Source organism: Mus caroli, unplaced genomic scaffold (genome assembly GCF_978045245.1).
Source record: "Mus caroli unplaced genomic scaffold, Mus_caroli_1 scaffold_3, whole genome shotgun sequence".
Lineage (NCBI taxonomy): Eukaryota > Metazoa > Chordata > Mammalia > Rodentia > Muridae > Mus > Mus caroli.
In genome coordinates this window covers 57,607,878-57,635,420 of record NW_028227258.1, presented here as the reverse complement: position 1 = coordinate 57,635,420, position 27,543 = coordinate 57,607,878, and the positions used below count along the sequence as shown (strand labels likewise).

Sequence of the window (27,543 nt, the reverse complement as noted above, 5' to 3'; positions counted from 1 at the left end):
TACATAGGTTTATTATAGCACGATTCACAGTGGCCAAGATACAGAATCAAATTAGGTGTCATCAGCAGATGGATAAATAAAATGTAATATATACAGATATACATACACAATCCAGTCCTTTCCATCCTTAAGAGGAATGAAGTTATGTCATTTGCAGATATTGATGAGATAGTCATGTCAAAGGAAATAAAACAGACTCAGACTGGAATCGAATGTTTTCTTGCAGATGGCCTAATGGAGGAGAGGCCCTTGGTCTTGCAAAGATTATATACCCCCAAACAGGGGAATACCAGGGCCAGGAAGCAGAAGTGGGTGGGTTGGAGAGCAGGGTGAGGGGAGGGTATAAGGGACTTTTGGGATAGCATTTGAATTGTAAATGAAGAAAATATCTAATAAAAAATTGTTTAAAAAACTGTTTTCTTGCGCGTGTGAATCTGGTGTTTTAGGGCACGGCAGAGGAAGGGAAATGTTAGGGGGATGAGAAGGGCATCGGCAGTGTGGGCATCACAGGGTGGGTGGCAAATATGCCAGAAATATCTAATATATACATATGAAATTCCCATAATGAAACTACCATTCTGTACAATTAGCACATCCTTATTTAAAATATAAAGCAGATACAATTTGAAAAGGCTTGTTCCTCTTTCATGAAGAAGCAGTTCTAAGCATTAGCTGCTACACTATTCATGTGTCCTTAGTCAGTGAGGCATACAAACTGCCTTATCCTAACCATAACCTACCCGTGTTCACATTTATACATTATGTGTTTCAGCTAAACAAACAAACAAAAAATAGTTTCTTTAGGTGAGGATTGGAGACAAAACGATGGCCATTAGTTCTTCTCTTTTTTCTTCTGAGATGAGGTCTCGCTACATAGCCCAGAACTGCCTTAAACATGGGGTCCTCTTGTCTCTGTCTCTCAAGTACAGAGCCTATGCCACCACATGGCTCCATTTTTTTTTTCTTTGCATCCAATCTTGAGATGAATCCTGGAGTGTTCATCTTCTAAGAGTTGAAATTTCCACAAACCCTGATGAGCCTTTTGGATCTCCATTTTAAGGTGATGTGTGATAACTCAATGATTTTGTTCACATTTTTTCAAATCATTCATCCAATTTTGATTTTGAAATTTTAAGGCAAGCCTCACCACTGTAAATTTTCAGGAAAATGAGTGCAGATCCCATTTCTCAGAGAATAACATCACCAACCTGGGGTCCTTTGTTTTCCACATGCGAAGGATTTCGGAGTGGCTGTGACTCAGAGTTCTCAGTTCAGTAAGCCTCCCTATGAGGTGGGCGAAATGCTGTGGGTCTTCTGGATGGTACATTTTTGAAAACTTAAACAAAAGTTGCAGGACTGGTTCTTGTAGGTTTTCTATATGCTGCTTATTTTTAAGGCATGGACGATCTGAAAAACATCATATTTATCTTAATAATGATTCAAAGTGGTGGAAATAATGAATGCACTTAAAACAATGAGTTATTAATAGAGTTATAAAATCATAAGTACTTGAAGAACCCTAATACACATTAGGTTTTCTAACTAAATTCTCTTTGTTCATGACTTTACTTAATCTTCACTATATTCTATTGAGCTACATTCTATTTTTATCACATTTTTCAGATTAGCTCCCTGAAATGTAGGGAGTTACATGGGAAGAAAGGGATCGATGAGTAAGGTTGGGGATATAACAGCCATGAAGGCTTGCCTGAAACTTTAAAATAGTAGTAAGTAACCTCTCTACAGTCAACAGAGGTAAAGCGTGAGACTTCTTGGGTTCCTACGTAAGAGATGAGCTAACCAGGAAGTTCTGAAGGCTTAGACAGCCTTCATTCATCCAGTCATTTTGCTATATCACAATGAAACTCACAGGCAAAATTGTGTCCCTTTATTGTTCTTATATTCTTAATATGGAAGAAGTGGAGAGGGAGAGACTCACACACATCTTCAAGAGTAAAAACAGTCTGGAAAGACCTATCAACAGTTAAGAGCACTGGCTGCTCTTCCCAAGTACTGGGGTTTGATTTCCACACCCACATGGTGGCTCACAGCCATCTGTAACTCCAGTTCCAGGGGATATGACACCTTCTTGTGGACTCACTGCACACAAGGGGTACACATATAGACAAAGGAGACATACACATCATTGAAAGTAAATGTTTTTATCAATGAATGAAAAAGGTTTTTTTAAAGAAGCAAAAACAAAATAATGATATGCCATAAAGAAAAGTAAACAGGGAAATAAATAAGACTCTTGGGTGGAGGGATGGTAGCTATTTGCAAAGATTAATCAGGGATACAACAACATTTAACCCAAACCCAAAAAGGTAAAAGAAAAAAACAAATAGATAAAATGGCAAAACAGTGTAAGATGGCATCATGTGGGCGTCCAAGGAAAGATGCATCAAAAATGGTAGAGCCTGTAGCAGGAGCCTGTGATCTCAAGGGACATCTGTGTCAAAGCAATGTGGATGGGCGAAGATGAAAAAGGAGCAAGACAGACTAGACCAATAGAAGGACATTTGGTTTTACTCTATGCAAACTAGGAAGCTGTACAGGCTACTTTTGTGTCAACTTGACACAGCTGGAGTTGTCACAGAGAAAGGAGCTTCAGTTGAGGAAATGCCTCCATGAGATACAACTGTAAGGCATTTTCTCAATTAGTGATCAAGGGGGAAAGGCCCCTTGTGAATGGGGCCATCTCTGGGCTGGTAATCTTGGTTCTATAAGAGAGCAGGCTGAGCAAGCCAGGGGAAGCAAGCCAGTAAAGAACATCCCTCCATGGCTTCTGCATCAGCTCCTGCTTCCTGACCTGTTTGAGTTCCAGTCCTGATTTCCTTGGTGATAAACAGCAGTATGGAATTGTAAGCTGAATAAACCCTTTCCTCCCCAACTTGCTTCTTGGTCATGATGTTTGTGCAGGAATAGAAACCCTGACTAAGACAGAAGCCATCTACAGTTCCAGAGGAATATCATCATCTGACTTATATTTCCAGGGAACCCCTCTGTGTACTAATACAAAGAGAGTCTATAAAGCATAGAGTCAGAAAATCCAGTTAGAAAAGTGGATTTAACTACGCTGCCCAAGTTATACACGGTAGGAAGTGGTTAAGTGCTGGGTATATCTTAGGGTTCAATCAACAGAATTGGTGCATTTGTGATATGAATATAAAAGAAAGAAAAGAAACTAAGGATTTAAAAACAGTTGCACATGCAATTTGGAAGACGAATCTATGGTTTGGTCCAGATGGGGAAGGAATACCAAAAGCTAAGGTATAAAGGTATCAAGAGTCCAGCTTTGGGCATTTTAAATTTGATATACCTGCTTGATGGTTACATGGAAATCTTGAGGAGGCTATTTAATACATTCTGGGGGAACACACACACACAGATACGTCTGGGAGTATCAAATCCACACAGGCCTTTAATGCCAAGAGTTAGGATGGAAACAGGAAGGAAAACTGGGCCTTGTCACAACCTCCGTAAGCCAAGTCCCAAGGGACCTGATATCTTCTGAACTCAGCAGTGTGAGGCACACCATGGTGCATAGATGCAGGCGAAACGTGTGCATAAAATCATGAAATAATTTAAAAGAAAACTGGGTCTTAGGACAACTTAAATATTTGTCATTGTGAGAGACGGAGATGACAGAATAAAGAAGGCACAGAAAAGCCGGGCGTGGTGGTGCACGCCTTTAATCCCAGCACTCGGGAGGCAGAGGCAGGCGGATTTCTGAGTTCTAGGCCAGCCAGAGCTATACAGAGAAACCCTGTCTCAAAAAACCAAAAAAAAAAAAAAAAAAAAAGAAGACACAGAAAGAATAGCCAATGAACAGAGAAATTCAGAGGGTGATGTTCCAGAGATGCAGTGAAACAACAAAGCCGCTAGTGGGACAGCCCAGCAGGAAAGATGCTATCACCCAGGCTGGCTACCTGAACCCCAGAACACACATGGTGAAAAGAGAGAAACAACTCCCATAGGTTGTCCTCTGACCTCCACAAGCATGACATGTACACACACAGTGGATGGATGGATAGATGGATGGATGGATGGATAGATAGATAGATAGATAGATAGATAGATAGATAGATAGATAGATAGATTGATAAATAGATAGAATTGTAAATGTCCAACAAAAGGAAACAAATCACCTATGTGAGTTAGTGAGTGGGTGGGGTTTTTCTTTTTGGAGTGGAAACTTCCTGAGACTGCCATGCTTCTGCAATTCTTTGCATGATTTTAGCTCTGCTTGTGGTACTGTTAACAAGGCTGGAGGCAAGTTGTTAGGTGGACTGCAGTCTACAAGGAGAACTTACTCCTTTCCACCTAAACAGTAAGTAGAAATGCCAAGATTATGAAAAGGTAAGTTGTTAGGAATCAAATATTAGCCCTGCAAAACCAAAGATCAGCTGAAGGGATGTGATGAACATATCTTCGTGAGAACTTTATAATCTAGGGGAGCCCATGGCCCCATTGAAATTCTTAAATGTAGAGAGCATGACGCAGTCCTTGTTTTAAAAAACCCACCAAGAAGGATAAAGGATGATGGCCACAGGCGTTATCAGTCCCACTCCTGAGAGATGGGGAAAGCCTCACACAGCCAGCACACCAGGGCTCTAAGGTACTGCACCATCCAGAATCTGTAGCTTAATTCCCTACACTGAACTGAAAGAAAGAAGACTTTTATGGTCCAACCAGAGTGAACTGTCCCTAGGTAATAGTCTGAGCTGATTTTCCAAATATTCAGATTCAGATGACAGCCAACACTGCTGTCCCTCCAGCCTTCTACATCCTTTATCCTGTTTGTCACACACAGTTGGTTCCAAAACTTCTTGGAATAAAGCATAATAAAAGTGGACAATATAATGGAGCTGCTCTGGAGCCTATGTGATTCAACTTCAGATGCACATACCTAGTGAACATTCACAAACCCTGATATCACAGCAAGTTAGAATATAAAAGAACACAAACACGGCCGAATCAGTGAAGGACACAGGACAGTGGTCCCCTAGGAAGACGTCGCTGGCTTGAGCAATGGGTTACCCATGCTAAGTGGCTCACTTCAACCTGGGTCCGGTTTGTAACGCAGGTTAAGAAGACTATGAACTGACATAAAAAAGCATGAGAAATTCTCCTAACACACCAGACATCTTCACCGTGCTTCAAAATTCCACGGAAGGGCTCACAGGAAACAACATGTCCCCTTATTTTCTTTCAGATGCTTATGATACTCTTTACAAAATACACCAGTGGGACAAGTAAGACGAAGACAGAGCATTGACCAGTTGAGTCAGTGATACCATGTCCTGAAGATCCTGACAGGTTGTAGTGGACTGGAAAGGGTGGAGTGAAATGTGACTGTGGTGGACTCAGGAGTGAGCAGGAGTAAGGTGGAAACTAGAATATAGCTAACTCCCTGAGACCCTCTCTCTATCAGGGACTGGGAGCGTATATCTGAGGGGCTATGAGGGCAAGAAAGCATTTCTTTAAGATGCAAGAAAGATGTAACCCAGTGGTGAGCTTAAAGGAATGCACATAGAGAGCAAAGCATGATGGGATGAGATCAGTACATTCCACTTCAGTTCATAGTTCGATAAAAAGAACTTAGTGATTCCCTATCCAGAGGTCACTCTGAGCCTTAACTTCTCAGTCTGTACCTGAGAAAAGCACTGTTGTTGCCGTAAGCAGAGCATATTCAGTATCCGTTACGTGAAGTTCACTCATTCTTCTGTAGAAGTAAGACAGTGAGGCAATAAATTCTTTAGTAATATCTGAAAAGATTAATATAAGTGAATTTTCATCAGAATGGAGCACAGACGCAAACACATTGTGATTGTCTTTTCTTCTCTCAAACGGTGTAAGAAAATTGAAAAGAGAGTGGGGCTCAAGATGGCTACCGATGTGATGACTGCCACAGACAATCCCCTTTGTTGTGCCCTTGAAGCCCAGGCCTGAACCTCAAGAGTGGGTACATTAGGTGTGCTACTGAAAAGGACCAGAACAAAGAGAGGTTGTCACCACCAAGGAGGGGTCTGTGGGACTGAAAGCCTTTAGCCTGCAAAAGCCACTTTCCATGTATCTCTATTATCTACAGTAAGGCTTACCCTTCTACCCATAAAAGTGGTTGATACTGGGATGTTGGCTGTATATTACATCATCATCCTAAGAATAATTCAGAGGCCTCAAATGGCTTCGCAGTTAAATAGGGAAAGAATTGCCACGATGAAGCCAAAGTAAGAAAACGGTTACAAATAGAATTCTCACTGATGACCTGCCAACACTAACAACTGTATTGGCTGTGTCTATAAATGCTTTCACCACCACAGAGACGCCTGTGAGCTGTGAGAAAGCCCATGGCCTTCTCTTTGTAGTGCAATGAAAAGGGGAGAAAAGGAAGCCCGTCCACCCAAGGTGATGCTTCCTACTGCACAGTGTTACCAGTTAGAGGAGCAGAAGGGTAGCCTTCCTTGAGAAGGTTTTCTGGAGAATGAACACTTTCATCACCGCTAGGATTATGCACCTCTAGTGTCCCAGCCGAGGGCATTGCTGGTCTCATAGTACCTAGCAAAAGAGAAAAACACAAATGTTGATAGTCTTTCTTAATCATTATATAAATAGTAAATTCAGGATCTTTTCAGCATCCAGCATAACTATTACGTGGGGGGAAAAATCTCCTAAAATGATATCATTCTCATTTTTGTTACTGGAACACAAAGCAGATATTAGTTCATATTTTGTAAAAAAGATTATACAGAAGACCCTCCAAAATGAGTTTTGCATGGTACTATAATGAAATAGAAACTAAGAATGGCTTTCTTAAACACACACACCCTCCACGAACCACTCAGTGCACCAGAGGCTGTGGAGACTTGTAAGCAAACACTACTCAAGCAATCATGGACCAGGTCATCAAGGGCCTCCCTTTAGAGCCTTCTGGTCTAGTGTATGAAGAGAACAACCAATAAATAAGGATATCTTAAAAGGCTATGCACTGTGACGAGTACAGCTAGTGAAGGCAGCTAGCATTGTTGGCTTTTGGTTTTGATTTTGTCCTATTGCCTCTTCCCATGTTCTCAACCAACAACTTTACAGATTGGACTCTTGCATTCACACACTAAACAATGATGGCTTTCCTGCTCTATTCAAATGGTTTATTGATTTTTTTAAAAATACTTGCTTTTTTTTTTTTTATTGAAGTGAGGTCCTGCATACTTGGTTCAACACTAACCTAATAGGGTTTCACCCCAGTAAAGAGATGTTCCACAAACAGTAGCGCGTGGTTATGAGTTTCAAAGCAAGCATGCGGCCCTCCCCAGAGCTCCTTTGTATCTTAGAATCACCAGCGCCTTTATGTTTGATCACCCATAAAAGTCCTCCTCATTGGAAGAGCCTGTCTAAGGAGCACAGAAGCCCCACCCACAGAAGCCCCACCCACAGCTGAGAAGCTGTTGGCAGCTGCTAGGGGAAGGACAGTCCAGTCTCTTTAGGGAACTGAGCCCTCTAAGTTGGCCATGTTTCAGTGGAGTTCTGGCTTACTAAGCACAGACCCTGGCTCCTGTCCCCAGCACCACAGAAGCCAGGCATAGAGGCTCTAGGCTGATGGTTGGCAGGTGAGAACAGACACAGCAGGGGTTTAAGATCCTCCTTAGCTACATACTGAGTTCTACATAGCCTGGGTTACATGAGAGTCTATTTCCAAAAAACAGTGTTTAAAAGTGTGTGCGTGTGTGTGTGTGTGTGTGTGTGTGTCTGTCTGTCTGTCTGTCTGTCTGTGTGAACTTGAAGTTGAATAAAATTCTGTTTTTCTTTTTACTTCCAGAGGTTGAGTCTTTCCCACCATAAAGCTGGGCTACATGAAGGAACATCACTTCAGTTTTTGACTCCTTCTGTAATGCAGCCTGATCCTCAGTGGTTAAATTTTCAAATCCTTTAAAAAAAATAAAGCATAAAGAAACAGATAATCAAAACAGAATGTTCATAAATTAAATGTTTAAAAATATTTACTTATTAACCCTAAGTGCTTCTGGGGAATAACAATAGTATATAAATTCAAATCTGAATAAAATTTTTTTTTCTATTTTGGGGCACTTTTATCAGAACTAGGTTACACCTTCTTACAGCAAAGACAAATCAACATAGCTGCATTAGCCTTGAAGAATGTAATTTTATAAAGTTTCTGTACCTTTAAACATATAATAAAGCTGAGTTATATATAAGTTTTGGTCAAACTGTAACTTGTTTAGTATATAGAGGAAACCTTCTTTGTTTCTTGTTTCATCTAAGAAAGCCCACATCATTATAATAATTTTTGTAAATATTTAGATTGTCACTCATCTGATTAATTGACAAAGATAAGTAAACATTTTTTTTTTTTTTTTTTTTTTTAGTTAGAAGCAACATTACTAGAAAACCCAGGGCTTCACACACATTAGACAGGTGCTCTGCCTCTGATCTAGTACCACAACTAGAAATTTCTGTTTGATATACTATCCCTTTAAAAAAGAAAATTTGGGGCTGGCGAGATGGCTCAGCGGGTAAAAGCACTGACTACTCTTCCTAAAAAGTCCTGAGTTCAAATCCCAGCAACCACATGGTGGCTCACAACCATCCGTAACGAGATCTAACGCCCTCTTCTGGTGCACCTGAAGACAGCTACAGTGTACTTATAAAATCTTTAGGCCAGAAAGAGCGGGGCCTACCAGAGTGAGCAGAGGTCCTAAAAATTCAATTCTCAACAACCACATGAAGGCTCACAACCATCTGTACAGCTACAGTGTACTCAGATACATAAAATAAATAAATAATCTTTAAAAAAAATTGGGGGCTAGAAAGACAGGTCAGCAGTTAAGAGCATTTCTTGCTCTGGCAGAGACTCTGGCTCCAGCGCCCACATGGTAATTCACAGCCATCGGTAGGAAACTCCATTTCTAGGGGACCAAACACTCTCTTCTGGCCTCCACAATATGTTGTGTACATGATATGAATATATAATTGCAATCAAAACATGCATAACACATAAACATAAAAATAAATAAATCCTAAAAAAATAATGAAACAGAATTTTACCTGGGAGTCCCTTGGTAAACTTCATTAGCCCTTGTATGTGCAGGACTGATACCTCTGAGAGTCTCAGAAAACTTAGTTCAGGGTTGGAACCCTCCTGCAGCTGGTCCATAAACAAAATATATAAATGATCCATAGTATGCCTTTCTGATAATTACTAAGGTGTTTCTTTTTTACTGTTCTTGCTATCATTTCCTAATAACATTCATTACAAGTTATTTCTTGCCAGCAATGGATACATACAAGTGTGCTTGTTTCTCCCAAGGGAATCATGGATTTTTGGTGAGCAGTCACTATGGTATTCAGAAGCCGATGTTCCTCTTGAGTTAGAGTCATGTTGTCCTGAACCTATAAGGAAATAGAGGGGCACCTGTAATGTGTGCTTGTTACACACTGTTCATAAAGAAACAAGAGACTATATGGAGTAAACGTCTTGCCCCTTTCCCAGATCTGGTGGTGGATGACACGTGTTTGGTGTCTGCTCCTTCATCTTCCACTTGAATGGCCGGGTACAGGGCAGGCCCGTGCTTGAAGTTCTTGCGAAGTCTCTTTGACTTACACTGGATCTCTGTGAGCAAACCTGCAACATTACAGAATTCACACTAAGCACTTTTGGCTCGGAAAACAACGCTGTAGGGTTTGATTAAAATGGTCTTCAGTGAGTAAATAGTCGTAGACATCTCTTGTGCATGTCTGCATCTATTAAATTTCCTAGACTGCTTTTCCCTTCATAGACACCTTGTCTGCTTAAAAATAGTTATAACAAAGATTAAGAATTAATTTTTCATTTCCAAATTATGTTTAGATTTTTACATAAGAAATGTACACATTAGTTGCATCTTGGAAGTGAAAGAGTCATTTGCTAGAACAGTAGAATTACATTATCTATGACTTATCACTGGTTTTATTAATAAAGTTAAAAAAGGCTATCTTAGGATTTTTAAAAACAAGCTAAGTCAATTTTTCCTATGTCAGACAAAGCATTTAATTCTTTTTCAAGGGCAAATAATATTTATTTGAGGGTTGTTTTTGTTTGTTTCTAAATATTTTATAATTACTTGCATGAATCTGTATGGGGGAATGCACAGGTGAGTGCAGGTGCCCACAGAGCCCGGAGGGGTCATAGCCCCTTGAAGTGGGACTATAGCTGGTTGTGAGCCGTAGTGTATGGACTGGACTGGACTGGACTGGACTGGACTGGACTGGACTGGACTGGACAACTCTAAGTACTTTTAGCAGCTACTAAAAGTACCCGAGTATTAATATACCTGTCATTTTCATAAGTATTTTAAAACACACACCTATAAAATAAAAAACTAATGAGGAGCTGAAGTATAAACAAAAACCTTAAAACCCCTCTATATTATTTTATTATTTGTCAGAGAACAGAATACACAGAAAAATAAAGCCATTTTAAGCATATTGAGTATTGAACATGGTAGTAAACACCTGTAACCCCAGCTACTTAAGACACTGTTACAAGATGATCTCACGTTGAATACCAGCCATGGTAACTCAGATAAACCCCGTCTTCAGTGTTTTTTAGTAGGAAAGGAGTCTATGGGTGTAGCTTAGTGGTAGATTGCCTAGGATGTGAGAAACCTGAACTCAACCCCCAGGACCACAAGAAGGAAAACCACAAGAGGAGAAAGAAGAGGAAAAGGAGGAAGAAGAGGAGGAAGAGGAAAAGAAAGGAGGAAAGGGAGAGGAGAAAGAGGGAAGGAAGAGAAGGAGGAGCCGTCAGAGCACTAACACATGGCAGTATTAGGACAACTGAAAGGTGAATGTAGTGTGCAGATCCAAGCAAAGGTGGCAGGGTGTGGACCAGCTTATGCTCTCCAGTCACCGTGACTGTGCTCGCCAATTCTCCCGAGCTTCACCTTGCCAGAATTTCTTTAAGTTAAAGTGTAGGATGACTCATTTTATGCATAGAGTCCCTCAGAGGACTCCAACTTCCCTTTCACATACATTGCCTGCCACAGGTTAAAAGACAACTTTTGAGCCAGAAATTGGAGGGCAGAGGCAGGGGGATCTCTGAGTTTGATGCCAGCCTGGCGTACATAGCAAGTTCCAGGTCAGCTACATAGTGAGATCCTGAATACAAATTAAATTAATGAAGAAAATAAAAGACAACTCTTTCAAAAGTTTCTTTGGACTGAGTTGTATCTCCCACTGCTCATATGCTAATGTGTTGAAATTCAGAGATGAGTCCTGACACTCATGAGACTATTAGTGGGCTTTACATATGAGGATGTCAGGGGTCCAGAGATCCATTTACCCGTCAATTGTCCTAAGACTGTAGTGTGTTAGGACTCTGAGAGCCCCTTCTCAGAAAGGGAAGACCTCCTTTTCTCTTCTTTCTCCTCCCCTTTCTTTCTTTTTGGGAACTACTAACTTTGACTTTGCACTTTTCAAGGCAGTATCTACTTTTAGGTTAAGTTAACAGAAACATACAATACCTTTTTAAAATCACTATGGAGATTTTTATTTTATGTGTGTAAGTGTTTTGCTTGCATGTGTGTATGCACACAGCATTCGTGCCTGCAGAGGTCAGAAGAGGGCCTGGGAGGCTCGGGAACTGAGTTGAAATGATTGTGTCCTCCCTCTCCTAATGTGCTGAACTCTCCAGTTCTCAGAGAACATCTGATTAAAGATGAAACTATGACTGATTTCAAAATTAGAGCAAGAGAGGACAGGGCAACATTTATGGGAATCACTACTTAAATTGATAATGGGCTATCCACGTGGAGCAATTACTGTACCTATGTGTGTGGTGTGCATATTCACGGGAATACAGCCATGTTCAAAATAACTCTTGAAGAATGCTTTATGTTCTCAAGAAGGTTGGAAAAATTTTTATTTTTTATTATTTTTAAATTTATTTTTATTATATAGAGGGGAGTGTGAATACAGTCCTTCACTAACACAAGTTACGCACCTGAGTTTCCCACATTTGTGGAAATCACATCCCTAGTGCAATGAGCGATCCTCGCCCTGGGAAAAACCACCACCACTATCATGTCCTCCCTGTCAGGAAGGTAAGGCTGGGAAAAGTTAAATCCCCTCAGAAAAGCAAGCCATGAACACACTGGCACTTACATTCTGCCAACATCCCCACCGCCTTACACTTCTTCAGTCTGCACTCTTGGCATTTTCTGCGCATGTACATGTCCATTTCACAGTGACCACCATTCTTGCAAGAATACACTGCATTCTTGGTAATGCTACGCCGGAAAAAGCCTAACAACAAAGATCGTCAAAGTTTAACATGGATATGTTTAGTTACTTCTCATTTTTATTAACATTTTACCTTTATAGAAAGTAATCAAGCTAACTAGAGTATTTCAATTAAATAGGTTATTTTTTCTTCCCGACATTTTTTTAAATATACATTTATCTGGAAAGTTAGCGAATTCTTTCCAGTTGGTATAATCCAGTTGGCATCCTGAACCTGGGTCTTTCTTTATAATGTCTGGAGATTGAACGGAGTATCTTTATCACATTAAGACAACTTTCTACCCTACTATAGGTAAATTACCTATAAGAATTTTTTTTAACTGCATTATACAAAATACCAAGATCCCACAATGTGTTCCTCAAGTTTCTTTTGAGAGAATACATGGTCACCTAAAATAAAGAAAAATCTCAGAAAAGCCTCTCTTTTCTAAACCCTCACAGTCTGAGTTGCAGCTCACCAAGGTGGTCCCTCCCTCCCTCCCTCCCTCCCTCCCTCCCTCCCTCCCTCCCTCCCTCCCTCCCTCCCTCCCTCCCTCCCCCAGCAGATGATCCCTCTCCCTTTCTGAGCACTTGCCAGCTTCCCATCCCTTTTCCTCCTTCAAACCTTATTACACAGTAATCCCTGCCATTTCCTGCTCTCCCTCCTCCTATGAGTTGTCCCAAAGCCCTACCACTTACTCTCTTCCAGGGGACACTTGAGAGATGGAGTTTCGCCATTTCAATTCAATGAAGGAAGAAAAAGTCAGCTCAGGTTTTCAAAACTGTGCCGGGTTCTTCAGTTCAGTTTTAACAGTAACCTGTCACCGTCAAGAGCAGGCCATCCCCACCTAACCACTCTCCTCAGGACTGTGTTACCTCATATCCTTTGGCTATTCTTTGCCAGTGTTGAGATGTAAGATTTACAGGTAAAATTTTACCCAAACAAGCACGTTCATTTGTGTTACACTGACGAAACTGTTTTCTGTTGTTTGGGTTGTTTTGTTTTGTTTCAGAGGGTGCTAGGATCAAATCCAAAAGTAGGTGCTAAGTGCTCTACCACTGGCCTGCATTCCCATTCCGATGCTTATCCACTTCTGGAGTGCTAGACTGTTTCAGAACTGTTATTATCAGAGAGGCTTCCACTCTTTACAAATATCATTGCAAACACTGGCCCTCACTTCCCGACTTTCAGCTTGTTCTCTTTCTATACGAAACACTTTTTAAAAATCTATTGGCTTAGAATCATAGAAGTCATTTATCTCAAATTTTCTCCAAGTGTAGAAATTTTATCAACCACATAAAAAGGTGTCATGGTTTACAGATCTTTACATTGTCATGTTTTGTTCCAGCATCAAATTCTTCTAGAAATAGGGAAAACGTTTGCTCATATGTATGGAGTTTAAAGTAAAGTGTGAACGTCTTCATCAAAAATGAAGAGAAAGACCTGGTAGTGAATGCTCTTAATGTCAGCAGTAAGAGCAGTAAGGATACAAAGGCAGGTGGATCTCTGAGAGTTCAAGGACAGCCTGGTCTATACAGTGAGTTCCAGGACAGCCAGGGATGCGAGAAAGAAAGAAAGAAAGAAAGAAAGAAAGAAAGAAAGAAAGAAAGAAAGAAAGAAAGAAAGAAAGAAAGAAAGAAAGAAAGAAAGAAAGAAAGAAGGAAAGAAGGAAGGAAAGAAGGAAAGAAGGAAAGAAGGAAAGAAGGAAAGAAGGAAAGAAGGAAAGAAGGAAAGAAGGAAAGAAGGAAAGAAGGAAAGAGGAAAGGAAAGGAAAGGAAAGGAAAGGAAAGGAAAGGAAAGGAAAGGAAAGGAAAGGAAAGGAAAGGAAAGGAAAGGAAAGGAAAGGAAAGGAAAGGAAAGGAAAGGAAAGGAAAGGAAAGGAGAAAAAAAAGAAACTAACCTTAAACTTAACATTTTATTCTCCTATCTTGGATCACTTGATCCCTTTAGACATACTTTTCCCTGGTTTTGTTTCTCATGTTTTATAACGATTGCACACGCACGTGCACACACACACACACACACACATACACACACGTGCACGCGTGCGCAGCACTGTCTGTTTGGTTGCGCCTTACCCTTACCTTTGCAGCCCTCACAGGTAAGTGCATTGTAGTGATATCCTGATGCCTTGTCACCGCAGACCATGCAGAGCTCATCTTGTCCCTTCCAGCGTAAAGAACAAGTTGGTCTGCACCTTTGTGCCCCAGGGAATTCATCTTCATCATCATGAACAACCACATAAGTGGACTGACTAGATTCTCGAGCGTCGAGTCCACACCAACCGCCTCCACTGTGCTGTGGATCCAAGCCATGTGTGTTGAAATGGCTTTGTAAAGATGGGGACTGTAACGCTGGAGGAAACTGAGCAGTGGAATATTGACAATAGGGTGGTTCTTGGAAATCCGTATCACACAGCTGATAATGGAATTGTTCTGGCAAAATATCTGGTTTTATTAGCATAAAAAAGAACAAATCATAAAAGGTCAAAAAAGTTCACAATTGTTTTAAACCTCAAAATGTTTTATACTCAACAGAAAGTTAGTTCAGCACATCTACTCCATCTCAGGGCTTGCTGTCCAGCACAATAGGAACACAGTAAATGGAACTACAATACCTAATAAATGCAATGACCCCAAAGGTGTGCCGAGGTGGGTCAGGAGCAAGAAGAAAGGGCACTAGTTGCTAGCAGTGCATGCACCAACCTAGTCTCTCTCCTTAAGGGAAACTGACTAACTCCCAGATTTTTAATTGAGTTTTCCCCTACCTTATACATGAGGTTGTTGCCACAACACAGCCGAAAAGGCTTCGGGCATGGTAAGAATGCTTTCAGCATCCCACACAAGCCCAGAGGCAGGCTGACCACAGCCACAACCCTTTAGTTGGGTTTTAACTAGGCCCATTATTCTTATCCAGAACGTTCTTTGGACTTTCCAAACACCTGTCCAGCCCAACCCACATAGAACTGTTGTGCATAGCCATGACGCTGTTTGTATTTTGATGATAATTCTGCTTCTCCAAGAGGGGTTGCCTGGAAAAAGGAGTGAATCATGCACTTCATGTGACCCTTCTGATGAATAAAGACTGCAAAGAAAACCAATCACTGGGCGGGTAGGCTGGACTTCTGGGTCGGTGGAGGGACGGCAGTGGGAGGAGAAAGGCTTTTGGACTGGAAGGATGATGGAGCAAAAAATGTAGGTAGTGGAGACCTCTGCTTCAGGATTTAACTTAGAATGGCTTACAATAGTAAGCCTATTGGATCTAATAAGAATGTTAGTTGCTGTGCCCAATGATTGTGTTGCCTTTTGATTCTAAACCAAGATTGTGTGGTGTTTTCCTTCACACAGCAACTTGACTGAGTTCCAGACAAAAGGTACAATGGTGTGGCACCCCAGGCAGCCACAGGAATTTGGAAGTGTGGGGCTGGAATGGCAGACACCTGCCTTGGGAATTTAGCAAGCTGGGTGGGGAGATTTTGGAGCTCCTGGTCAGAGAGTCTCCATGAGATAAGAACAAGGCTAGCCAGTGCCTTGCCAGAGATAGCATGGATTGCATTTTTTAATATTTCATGCTACATAGAACAGTGCCTCTTGGCCTAATTTGGTAATGTCAACTTAAGACCCACTTCCTGGGGACACAAGAGCTGCCTCTCTCAATTTCACAGTAAGGCACCTTAAAAGAACATCCTTACTCAATAAGACCTTGTCTCCAAAAAATGTTTTTTATTAAAAAATAATAATAATAGGATGTCCTTTTTGCTCCCTAAGCCTGCTGAATTTGTTTCCGACCCCACCTTGAAGCCAGCTCTGATAAACCTTTTATCTGAAGAACAATCCAACTCCAGGCACCGACTGAGGCACGCCTGTCTCTAACCTTAACAGTTATAGCTATAAAGTACAGCCGGGCTATAAACAATATAAATTAACAACTTAACTTACCCCAAAAGGAAAAAAAAAACACACATTTTAAATAAAACAAAACAAGAGCAAACAGCCTTTTGTCGGACTTCTTTAAAGCGTGTGGAGAGCTTTTTGGGTGCCGCTTGGCAGGAGTCTGACATTGGCCATGACAGGAACATAAGCCCAGGCAGGAATCTGACATTAGGGCATAATAAGGAAGTAAGTTTCGGCAAGAATCTAACTTTAAGCTATAATAGAGAAGTAGGGTAAGGCAGGAATTTTAATCTTAGGGTGCAACAAAAGAAGTAGGCTTCAGGCAAGATTTTGGGCTTGGACAAGGAAGTGGACTCAAGTATTTCAGTCATTATGATAAGCCCTTTTAAACAACTGTCACAGGAGAAATCACAGGACTTTGCCCACTGCCTTGATAGTTCCTTATTGTACTGCTCATCCTTAATACTTGACGTAATTAAAATGGTATAAAAGTGGACTGGGAAAATTAAATTTGCCTTCAGTCTCAGAATTGACTGGGGTCACGCTACAACGTTGTCTAACTGTCCTTTTTCTTTTTAATCCTCACTCCTGCGCTGGAGAACCTGTGCCTTAAGGAGCGGGCTTGGTCAAAAGCATTTTAGCTCTCTCTTTTAACTTTTGTATCCCGGTGTTACTAGCTTCTTTTTCAACTTATTGTGTATATATAGATCAACTTCTCAACCTTGAAGAATTACTATAAGATTTAAATGAAATATGATAGCTAAAAACATGTATTAAGGTGGCTGGGTTCAGTGGGCTCAAGCATAAAGCCCTGAGTTGGGTCTCAGAACCCACATACATCTGACCTGAATGTACATTGCATGACTTCAGCAAGATGAGAGGTGCACACAGAAGGGCAATCACCAGAGACTATCTCAAGCCATATGGAAAGTGAGAATGATGCCCCAGGTTATCCTCTGACCTCTATACTTATAGTGCAGCATGAGTATGCTGCAATTTATATTGCATGCTAGATCATTCGTGTGTGTGTGTGTGTGTGTGTGTGTGTGTGTGTGTGTGTGTGTGTGTGTTCTTGGGACACATACATACAAAATTTTAAAAGCATAGCCTAGGGTCCTCAAAGTGGCTCAGCCCATAAAAGCATTAACCACACAAGCTGATCACATGTTGGTTCTATACCCAGAGGCCACCCAGAGCCTGATGCATTGGTACACATTTCTAATCTTATCATTCCTACAATGAGATGGGAGGCAGAAAGAGAATTCCCAGTATCTCAAGCATCAAGTAGTCTATCATACAAAGCCTGGTAGAGTAAAAAATGTAAATAAATAAAAATGTAAAGCACATATAAACCATAAGACCGCACAGGATAAATGATGGTCATGATCATCAGAAATTCTGAGAGCTAATTTACTCCCTGTTTTCAGGAAAACTACTGGTCTTAAATCAAAATACTAGCTCCGAAAGAACCAAGCAGTCCTTGGTTATGCTGTGTCTGTAGTTGGTAAGAGTTGTATTTTTCCTGGAGCTGAGCTATCAGATAATTAGATTTAAAATGATCTTCAACATCCCGCCATCCATCCAGAACAGTAAAAATCATCCCCACAAGTCATTTACAGCCCGATAGCATCCGACCCTAGTGCAGGGCTGGATACGATGAAATAGCTTGATACAAGAAAAATGTTTCTGGGATGATAGTTCTCTAGTAAAGTGTTCGCAGAACATGCCAAGATCCTAGGCTCAATCCCCAGCACCACAAACCAACCAGGGGGAAAATCAGTAAAACAGTTACCTATTTTTTAAAAAAGAAAAGGGCCCTTACTGGCTGACTGTCCAAAGCAAATCTTTCTTACTCCATGGAATGAGAGTTTAAGTTCCTTTGATAATTGTGTGTAAGATTACATCTATAGCATTGCTATAGTGTTTGTGTAGAAATTTCTAGTGCTACCTGCATTCTTTTTTTTCCATTTCTTTCTGCTTTATGGGATTTATATTAATATTAACATTTCAAGCATAGCTGGGGCCTGAGGAGATAGCCCAGTAGTAACTAAGAGCCCTTGCAGCCCTTGCCAAGAGCTCAGGGCTCAATTCCCAGCATCCACAGGGTGACTCACAACTGCCTGTAACCCCAGCTTCTCACCTTCCCAAGCACTCCCGTGGTACATAGAGACTCACAAAGTCACACACAGATATACACATAAAATAGAAAAATAAGTAAACAAATCTTATCAATTTTTTCAAGTGTTGGAGAGGAGGCTCAGGTTCCCCCCCCCCTGCCTCCCCCCTTCGAGACAGGGTTTCTCTGTTTGCTGGCCTCAACTCAGAAATCCTCCTGCCTCTGCCTCCCAAACGCTGGGATTAAAGCGTGCACCACCACTGCCTGGCTAAGGCTCAGCTTTTACAACTGAGTTCTATGTATTCTTGTGGGGTTCCTAACTGTGTGTGGTGGCAGCGGGAGGGAAGTCTCTGGCCCTTTTGCCTGCTTGTGGGACCCCTTTCTTCCTACTGAGTTGCTTAGTCCAGCTTGGATGTGATGGTATGCGCACCTAGTCTTTTCTTAGCTCCTTATGCCACGTTCAGTTGATGTCCCTGGGAAGCCTGCTCTTTTCTGATGGGAGGCAAAAGGGGTGAATCTGGAGGAGAGGAGACGTAGGGGGAGAGACTGGGGGTCGGGGGGAAGGGGAGGAAAACTCTGGTCACGACGTAATGCATAAAAGAAGAAGAAAATATATTCTGCTCTTACAGAGGACCGGGATTCAATTCCTAGCACCCACATTGCAGCTCACAAACTCCAGCTCCAAGCAAATCCAATGCCTCTGACTTCCATGGGAACCTGAGCTGCAAACACACACACACACACACACCATTAATAAATCTTCAAAAAAAATCTATCAACCATAAGTACTGTAAGTTTCATGTACAATTTGACATAAAAGCTTGCCTCCATCTGTCCTTAAAACTAACTTCAATTTTTGTGAGTTAATTCTTCTTTTAACGGAATACAGTATTTTTTAGACTTAGTGTGTGTGTGTGTGTGTGTGTGTGTGTGTGTGTGTGTGTGTGTGTGTGTGTGTGAATTTTTCATTAATATATGTCTGTGTACTTCTTGTGTGCCTGGCACTAGAGGAGGCCAGAGAAAGGTATTAGAGTCTCCAGAAGTGGAATTGCAGCTGGTTATGGGCAAACATGTGGGTGCTGGGAATTGAACTCTAATCTTCTGGAAGAGCAGCCAGTGTTCTTAAGTGCAGAGCCATCTCTCCAGACACACACATACACACAAAGAAAATATTTTATTTTTATTACATACCATAATACTGTGTGGGTTCAGCGAGGTAGTACCCATCAGACGTAGCAACATAGGTATTTGCCATTCTCTGGTCCAGCTTCTAGTTGTTTCCTTTAGCAATGCTAAACACTTTCAGAACAAAACCTAAGGGGAAGGATTGTAACTTATGTTATCAGACTAGTTATGACTTTATTACATTACAGTGTAAAGCCAGGCATGGAGGCACATGCATGTGATTGCAGCACCGTAGAGACTGAGGCAAGGAGAGTGTCACTGTAAACAACCAGGACTACACAGTAAGGTCAAAACCAGCCTGAGTTACATAGCAAGATACTGTGCCAAAAAACAACAAAAAGTTACGATGGCTTTTTTTTTTTTTTATGAAAATTTTAAGCTGGCTAGATGACTCCTGGGGTACAGAAGCTTGCAGCAGAAGCCTGGCAACCTGAGTTCAGTTCCCAGGACCTGCAAAAAGGTGGGAGGAGAGAACCAATGCCACAAGGCTGTCATCAGCCCTCCACCTGTGTTCCACACATGCACACACACCCACATACATCACATGTGCACACACACACATATTAGCAATTTTTTAGAAAAAAGTGAAATTTGCAGAATTTATAGATGAGACTTATATTTCCATTATAATCAATAAGCTTCTCATGTTTTCAAGCACCAAGTTATTTAATTTTGCCAATTTCTTATTGCTCAGCCTTTAATTGGTTTTTGGCAATAACCATTAGAGGCATACCGAATTTGAAGTTAGAACTCAAACATCAGTTCACCACTTACTTTTGGGTAACTTATTACACCTTTCTGAACCTTAGCTGTAGCACGGACACTCTCCTAGCAAAGCTGTTGGTGTCTGAGAAACAGCACAGCTCCTAACAGTAACTGAGTCCCCAAAACTGTTGCTCTAGGGGACTGGAGAGATGGCTGTGCAGTTCAGAGACTTGCTGCTCTCCTATAGGACAGAGATGGGTTTCAAGCTTACAACTCCCTGCAACACCAGTCCAGGCAATCCAACACCCTCTTCTGGCATGCATGCACGCACACACACACACACACACACACACACACAAGCTTGCTCACAGACAGAAAGGGAGAGGGGGAGAAAAGGAGGAGAGAAGAGAGAGAGAGTTGTAACTCAGGTAGGCATACAAACAAATGCCTTTAAACCCAGCATTGAGGAGGTAAGGGACAGGTGAATCTCTGAGTATGAAGAGATAGTCTAGGGCTGGAGAGATGGCTCAGTGATTAAGAGTACCAACTGTTCTTCCAAAGGTCCTGAGTTCGAATCCCAGCAACCACATGGTGGCTCACAAACATCTGTACAGCTATAGTGTACTCATATACATAAAATAAATAAATAAATCAAAGAAGAAGGAGCAGGAAGAAGAAGAAGAAGAAGAAGAAGAAGAAGAAGAAGAAGAAGAAGAAGAAGAAGAAGAAGAAGAAGAAGAAGAAGAAGAAGAAGAAGAAGAAGGGCCAGCTGGGGAGACATAATGAGAACTTGTCTCAAAATAAACAAATTTTTTAAATTATTCTAATGGTTTTCAGATCTCCATGTTCTAAATTAAGGTGAAATTTAAAGATTCTAGACTTTTTTTTTTTTTACAAATACAGAGGAAGTTAGAGAGTGAGAAACAATAACTTTCATGGCATTTTCTAATCATCTAAGTCCTTTGTAAACACTTTTGGTAAATATTAAAGCATCAATGTTGGACTGGAGAGAAGGCTCAGGGGTTTAGAGCACTCACTGCTCTTGCAGAGAGTGCAAATCCAGTTCCTAGCACTCTCATGGTGATGTACAACCATGAGTAACTCCAGTCCCAGGGGATCCGGTGCCTTCCTCTGGCCTCCACAAACGCCAGGCACACATGGGGAGCCTACATACATGCTGACAAGGACACTCGTGCACAAAAAGCATCAGTGTTAGCCAAGTTCATCAGTTTTACTTTGAATAAAAAGATACAAAAAAAGTGGAAGTTATGAGGAAAAATTATCACAATCTAAAACTATTCCTTAGAGGGCATTTGCATGTTTTTGTTATTTCCTGGGAAGGAATTCCAAGAAGGATATGTCTTTAAATAGCACAGTTCCAAGGCTGGGAATCATTTGGATGAGGGAGACGACCAGGCCATCCAAGTTTGTAGCTTTCTCCTCTCCAATAGAAGATAAGGGGCTAGCTCAGTGCTGCAGTCCTCAGGAAACTGAGGCAGGAGGCTCATGAGTTTGAGGCCAGCCTGGGATACACAGAGAGCATGAATCAAAAAGGAAGAAAAATGCTAAATACTATCCCAAAAGAAAAAGATGGGTTTGTTGCTTTACGGGAGTGTAGATAGTTATTTTCTTTGGTTTATTTGTTTGTTTTGTTTTGTTTTTTAGATAAAGTTTTATATAACCCAGGTTGTCTTTGTTGTGCCACCATGTCCAGAAAAAACAGGATTTTTAAATCATCTCAAAAATGCATACAGATGACACACATCTGAGTATCTGAAATTTTTTTAAATATATCTTTTTTTTTTTAAAGAATTTTTTTTAAGATTTATTTATTGGCCGGGCGTGGTGGCGCACGCCTTTAATCCCAGCACTTGGGAGGCAGAGGCAGGCGGATTTCTGAGTTCGAGGCCAGCCTGGGCTACAGAGTGAGTTCCAGGACAGCCACGACTACACAGAGAAACCCTGTCTCGAAAAACCAAAAAAAAAAAAAAAGAAAAAAAGAAAAGATTTATTTATTGATTATATGTAAGTACACTGTAGCTGTCTTCAGACACTCCAGAAGAGGGAGTCAGATCTCGTTACGGATGGTTGTGAGCCACCATGTGGTTGGTGGGATTTGAACTCTGGACCTTCGGAAGAGCAGTCGGGTGCTCTTACCAACTGAGCCATCTCACCAGCCCCCCTGAAATTTTTTTAAAACTTATTTATTTATATGAGTACACTGCAGCTGTCTTCAGACACACCAGAAGAGGGCATCAGATCCCACTGCAAATGGTTGTGAGCCACCATGTTATTTCTGGGAATTGAACTCAGGACCCCTGGAAGAGCAGTCCGTGCTCTTTACCGCCAAGCCATCTCTCCAGCTGTGTGTTACTTCTATGAGCTCCATAACCAAGATTTCTCCCTCTCTGAAGATGAGTCCCATAGTGAGAGGTCCGGAAGTCGTGTCCTGCTCCTTTAAAAGCCCACGAGCCTCCCAGTCTCTGCTGGTACAGCCACAGTCTCTAGTGCTATGAACTGAGTGAAGCAGGAGCAATGCCTCTGGGTAAATGTATTGTCATATGACGTTTCCCTTGGCAGACTATACTGAGGAAAAATGGTGACTGTCTGACCACACATAAAGATTTATAATAGTGCCAGTGTCAGGGTTCATGCTACAAGTAGCGGTGTTCTAAAAACTAAATTCTGCTAACATTGGCTTTAAAGCTGAAAAAAAAAAAAAAAAAAAAAAAGCCGTAAGTACTGGCTACATCAGATCTGTTCCCGTTTTATGTGCTCACAGGAATACTTGCATCCCTTTTTTTTTTTTCTTGTTTTGTTTTGATTTGGTTTTTGGTTTTGTTTTTCCAGACAGGTTTTCTTCTATGTAACCACACTGGCTGTCCTGGAACTCATTTTTTGCAGACCAGGCTGGCCTTGAACTCTCAGAGATCCGCCTCTTTGCCTCCTGAGTGCTGGGAGTAAAGGCGTGTGCCACCACACCTGGCACTTGCATCATTTTCTACCCCAAATTTTTCACAGAGTTCCAGACCTTTCATATTTAATTTTGCTGCAATTGGGGGGGGGTGTTTGAGGTCTTTTGGGGGGGTTGATGCTGCAATGTTTTTGATTTACAAGGTTTTATAACAAAGTTCTTAAAATATTTAATAGGAGTATGGTACATATATAGCAAAATAAAATATGAATAAAATGAATTTTAAAACATGCTGTAATGTTAACGAGACACAGCTTTGTGTGAAGACACTTGCCCTGGAGAGTGATGGCCTGATGCCTGACACCGCATGATGCAAAGAGAAAACCACCACCCCAGGGTTGTGTTCTACCCTCCTCACACACTTCATGCCACATGCGTCTGCACACGCACACACACTTACAAACATAAACAAACAAACAAACAAACATAACATAACATAATGTTTAAAACACTCAAATAGATTTCCAGTAAACTAGAGGCATGAGAAAATTTCTGCCCTGCTAGAGAGCAAGGGCCCTGTGGATCTGGAAGGACTCTGTCTTGTTATCTTTCCTAGTGTAAATATTGATTTAAAACAAAATAGCTTAGCTAAAACAGGACCTTTTATCAAGATGAACAACTTGATATGGACAAAATCTGCTTTTCCTTTAATGTCTATAACTTACTAAAAAGTGTACTTTTCAAAAATTGTCACTGATAGGTATTCTGCTAAAAATATGTTTAATTGTACAAATGCTTTTGCATTTCCTTCTCCTTAACCAAAAAAATTGGTTTCAAAGATTTTTGTCTGTATAGAGTTTTAACAGGAAGAAGAAACCCTGACTCTGGAAAACTAGATGGCACAGTGAGGTTCACACTGTTGAGATCTGCTCTTCTAGCGTGTATCACCTGAATGCTGAATAAATGGAGTCGATTGCTTCAGAAGAAAAATGTTTTCATTTCCATAGTACTTCTAAAAAAATAACATATCACTACAGAAAATGGTTTACACGGCAAAGTTATTCTCTGATGCAAAAATTGTAAAAATAAAAAAGTAAAAAAATAAGACTTTTCATGCTTATGCACCTTTGAGCCAAGGTTCCCAGTCAAAATTTACCCTAGTCAGAGAAAATCAGGAGAATGTCTTTGAACAGAAAATAAGGTTTATTAACTCCTCTATGAGAGTTTACTTTAGAATATAGAAGGCTCTTTCCAACGTGGACTATTAACCTATAGTTTTGATAGTAATTTATTGATATATAAATTTTTTAAGATTTATTTATTATTATATATATATAAGTACACTGTCGCTGACTTCAGACACACCAGAAAAGGGTGTCAGATCTCATTATGGGTGGTTGTGAGCTACCATGTGGTTGCTGGGATTTGAACTCAGGACCTTTGGAAGAGGAGTCAGTGCTCTTAACCGCTGAGCGATCTCGCCAGCTCTTATTGACATATAATTAACTCATGAAACTCAACCTTAACTATAGAATTCAAAATATTCACATCTAATACAACTGTCATCACCACACAACTCCAGAGCCCCTGATGCCTTCAGCCCTCAAATCCAGCAGGGGTCACACCTCACCTCCTTTCCCAAACACCTGTCATCATGTCTCCTCCCTTTTCAACAGATTCATCTAGGCTAGATATTTCATGCAAAAAGGGCCATAAGGTTGTGCGTGTAGTTTTAAAAAATAAAGGGATTTGATTCATTTTCTCTCAAATAAATTTTATGGATGAATAATGATAGCAAAAGAGAAAACATGCTAATATTAAAAATGAGTGGGGGGAGGGTATGGGGGACTTTTAGGATAGCATTGGAAATGTAAATGAGGAAAATACCTAATAAAAAATTAAAAAATTATAACAATCAAAAAAAATTAATGCATTCTATATTTCAGGAACACAATTTGTGTGTATTCCCCTAGTCTAGTCTTTATATCATCATAACAGTCTCAACAGACGTGTCAGATACGGCATAAGTTTCATGGTGTGTTGGATCTACTTATACTCTTGCCTCTCATGACAAAGCACAGTATCAGTAAGCTCATGATTTAAAAACAGGTTTCACTCAGCAAGTGAAACAGTGAGCATCATCCCTGGATGAATCACATTAACAGGTCAATTGTCAACTGAGTTCAACTACACTCCAAAATCCCTCTGAGCCTCTATCGGCAAGAATGAAATTACTTTATAATCTTCTGCAGTCCACACAATTTCTTATTTTTAAGGAAAGTGGTTTTCAGGGTTTACCTCTAAATAACAATCAGCTCACTCATTTTTGCAAAATAAGAACTTGTGGTGGTAGAGGTTAAAGCCCTCAAAAATGTCTTTTTAATAACACTGTACAGTTTAGTATACACCCAAAGCAACAATAAAATTAACACACGTATTTAATTCAGAGAGCAGAAGATTTTTAAATTGTCTTATTCTAGAGAAAACAAGTACTCACAATTGGGTAGTGTTCCTGCAGTCCGCCCTCCTCCTCACGGAATGAGAAGAGAAATGTAGCAACTCCGTTGACTTCCCAGCTGGGCAGAGCAGGCACTTCCCGGCTTATCGGAGGCTGGACAGGGGACGTTGCATCCACTTAGGCTCCAGACACTCTGCAGAGCAGTGCCTCAGCTCTATCTCACAGACAAACTTCCCACACAGTCCTCTCTTGGGTTAAAACAGGGCAATTACAGGCTGACATAAATCAAAATATAACCGGTCCATCAGGGACTGAGGCCTTTGGGACCTGCAGGGCCCACTCTCCAGAGCGTCGTATTGTTTACTTAACAAATGCTTTGTGTTCTGAATTTTATATTCTTCCACTTTAGCTATAAAACATTGGGTCTCTGCAAACCAGTAAGTAATGTATGCAGAAGTAGGGAGAGCTGTAGAGAAAGAACAGGGGTCCACATTGATTGAAAAACCCATTAACATAGGTGCTGGGACAGTTCAATTTGTTTGTACTGTATCTTCTTTATTCCTACAGAAAAAGAAGTTGCGTCACCAATTAAATGTATGGATAATGGTTTATAAATTAGTACACTGATCAGTGTATATATTACCCTGTGTTTCCTTCCTCTTCCATAAAAAAATGTAATATAAATAATAAACACCAGACTCTAGTGCTTGCTTAGGCTCTCATAGCTAATTAGTAAGAGATGAGATTCCATGAAAGTCCAAGCAAGATATGCAAATAACTTTGCTATTGTTTTGTAAGATGCCACTGATAGAAACCAAGTGTGTTGGACACTAATCTCATGACTAATCCCTGTAACGCAGTAGTCCTCAACATTCTTAATGTTGTGACTCTTTAATACAGTTCCTTGTGTTGTGGTGACCCCCCAACCATAACATTATTTTTGTTGCTACTTTATAACTGTAATTTTGCTACTGTTATGAACCATAACATAAATATGCCTGTTTTCTGATGGTCTTAGGCAACTCCTGAGAAAGGGTCATTGGACCCCTAAAAGATGTCGAACCACAGGTTGAGAATCGCTGCTTGAAAGCACTGTTGGGAGGCATGGTTACACAGTTCCACTGTTAAACTCTGATTTTGTTGGTCACGTCTTCTCTGACGGAAGGCCTCATCTGCTTTGTCTGACTTTGCAGTTGTTACACTCATGATGAATTCTAGTTCCTTGTTTCCACAAGGAAGAATTCCTGATGAAATCTCCAAGTCATGGCACATTAAACTGTGTTGCTTTCATCTTTGTTTTTGTTTTAAATTGAGTCCAAGTGTCATACAGCCCAGGATGACCACAAACTTGCAATATTACTCAGGACAACCTTGACCTCTGATCCCTCTGCTTCTATCTCCCAATCTCTGGAATTATAGGCTTGCAACACTGTTCCCTGCTGGACCAAGTTGTTTGTTTTTCTGTTTTGTCTTTTTTTGTGTGTGTGTGGTTATTTTTGTTTGTTCATTTTCTGAGACAGGGTTTCACCATTTAGCCCTGGCTGTCCTGGAACTTACTCTGTAGACCAGGCTGACTTTGAACTCCCAGAGATCTGACTGCCTGTCTCAAGAGCAATGGGATTAAAGGTGTGTGGGCCACCACCAGGCCCAATTTCTTAATAGGAGGTCCTATGTCACAAAATATTTAGTCTATGCACCAAATAATAAAGTCACAGCACTGTTGCAGGATATTTGATCACACTGAGACCCCTAAAATTGTGTTATTTGCTGAAAAAAAAAACTGTTTCTAGTGGTGGTATGGTTCAACTTTAGCACACACCTTTAATCCCTCTGGCTGGAATACAGATGCACCCAAACAATGAAGTGAGTTTGTAGAAGAAAACACCCATGCTTGAAAATGATGTCTAATTGAGTGGCAGACAAAGTGATGAATCAGAGAAAGGTTTGACAGAATAGGCTATGTCCCACTCTCATGAGAAGAGAGAAGAGGAA

The 27,543-nt window shown here is 40.8% G+C and overlaps 1 protein-coding gene across 1 annotated transcript; it reads right to left on the bottom strand.

Moving 5' to 3' along the window:
* Positions 1 to 730: 730 nt before the first annotated feature.
* LOC110291376 (bile acid receptor-like) lies at positions 731 to 25,644 on the bottom strand. Its single transcript, XM_021158497.2, has 11 exons — positions 25,591 to 25,644; positions 19,481 to 19,603; positions 14,365 to 14,727; positions 12,163 to 12,303; positions 9,501 to 9,643; positions 9,307 to 9,411; positions 9,067 to 9,166; positions 7,814 to 7,927; positions 6,439 to 6,561; positions 5,658 to 5,771; positions 731 to 1,407 (listed from the first exon to the last, which is right to left on the bottom strand). Exons 2-11 carry the CDS (start codon positions 19,542 to 19,544, stop codon positions 1,160 to 1,162), a joined length of 1,515 nt encoding a protein of 504 aa, XP_021014156.1. The 5' UTR covers positions 19,545 to 19,603; positions 25,591 to 25,644; the 3' UTR covers positions 731 to 1,159.
* Between the last annotated feature and the right edge of the window lie 1,899 nt (positions 25,645 to 27,543).

Excerpts from the sequence above, each read along its gene's own strand:
- LOC110291376 (XM_021158497.2), bottom strand. The coding sequence starts at position 19,544 with ATGGCAAATACCTATGTTGCTACGTCTGATGGGTACTACCTCGCTGAA. Across the intron at positions 12,304-14,364 it reads TACCTGTGAGGGCTGCAAAG|GCTTTTTCCGGCGTAGCATT; the intron begins GTAAGGGTAAGG and ends CTTTGTTGTTAG. Across the intron at positions 9,644-12,162 it reads GGTGGGGATGTTGGCAGAAT|GTTTGCTCACAGAGATCCAG; the intron begins GTAAGTGCCAGT and ends GTAATGTTGCAG.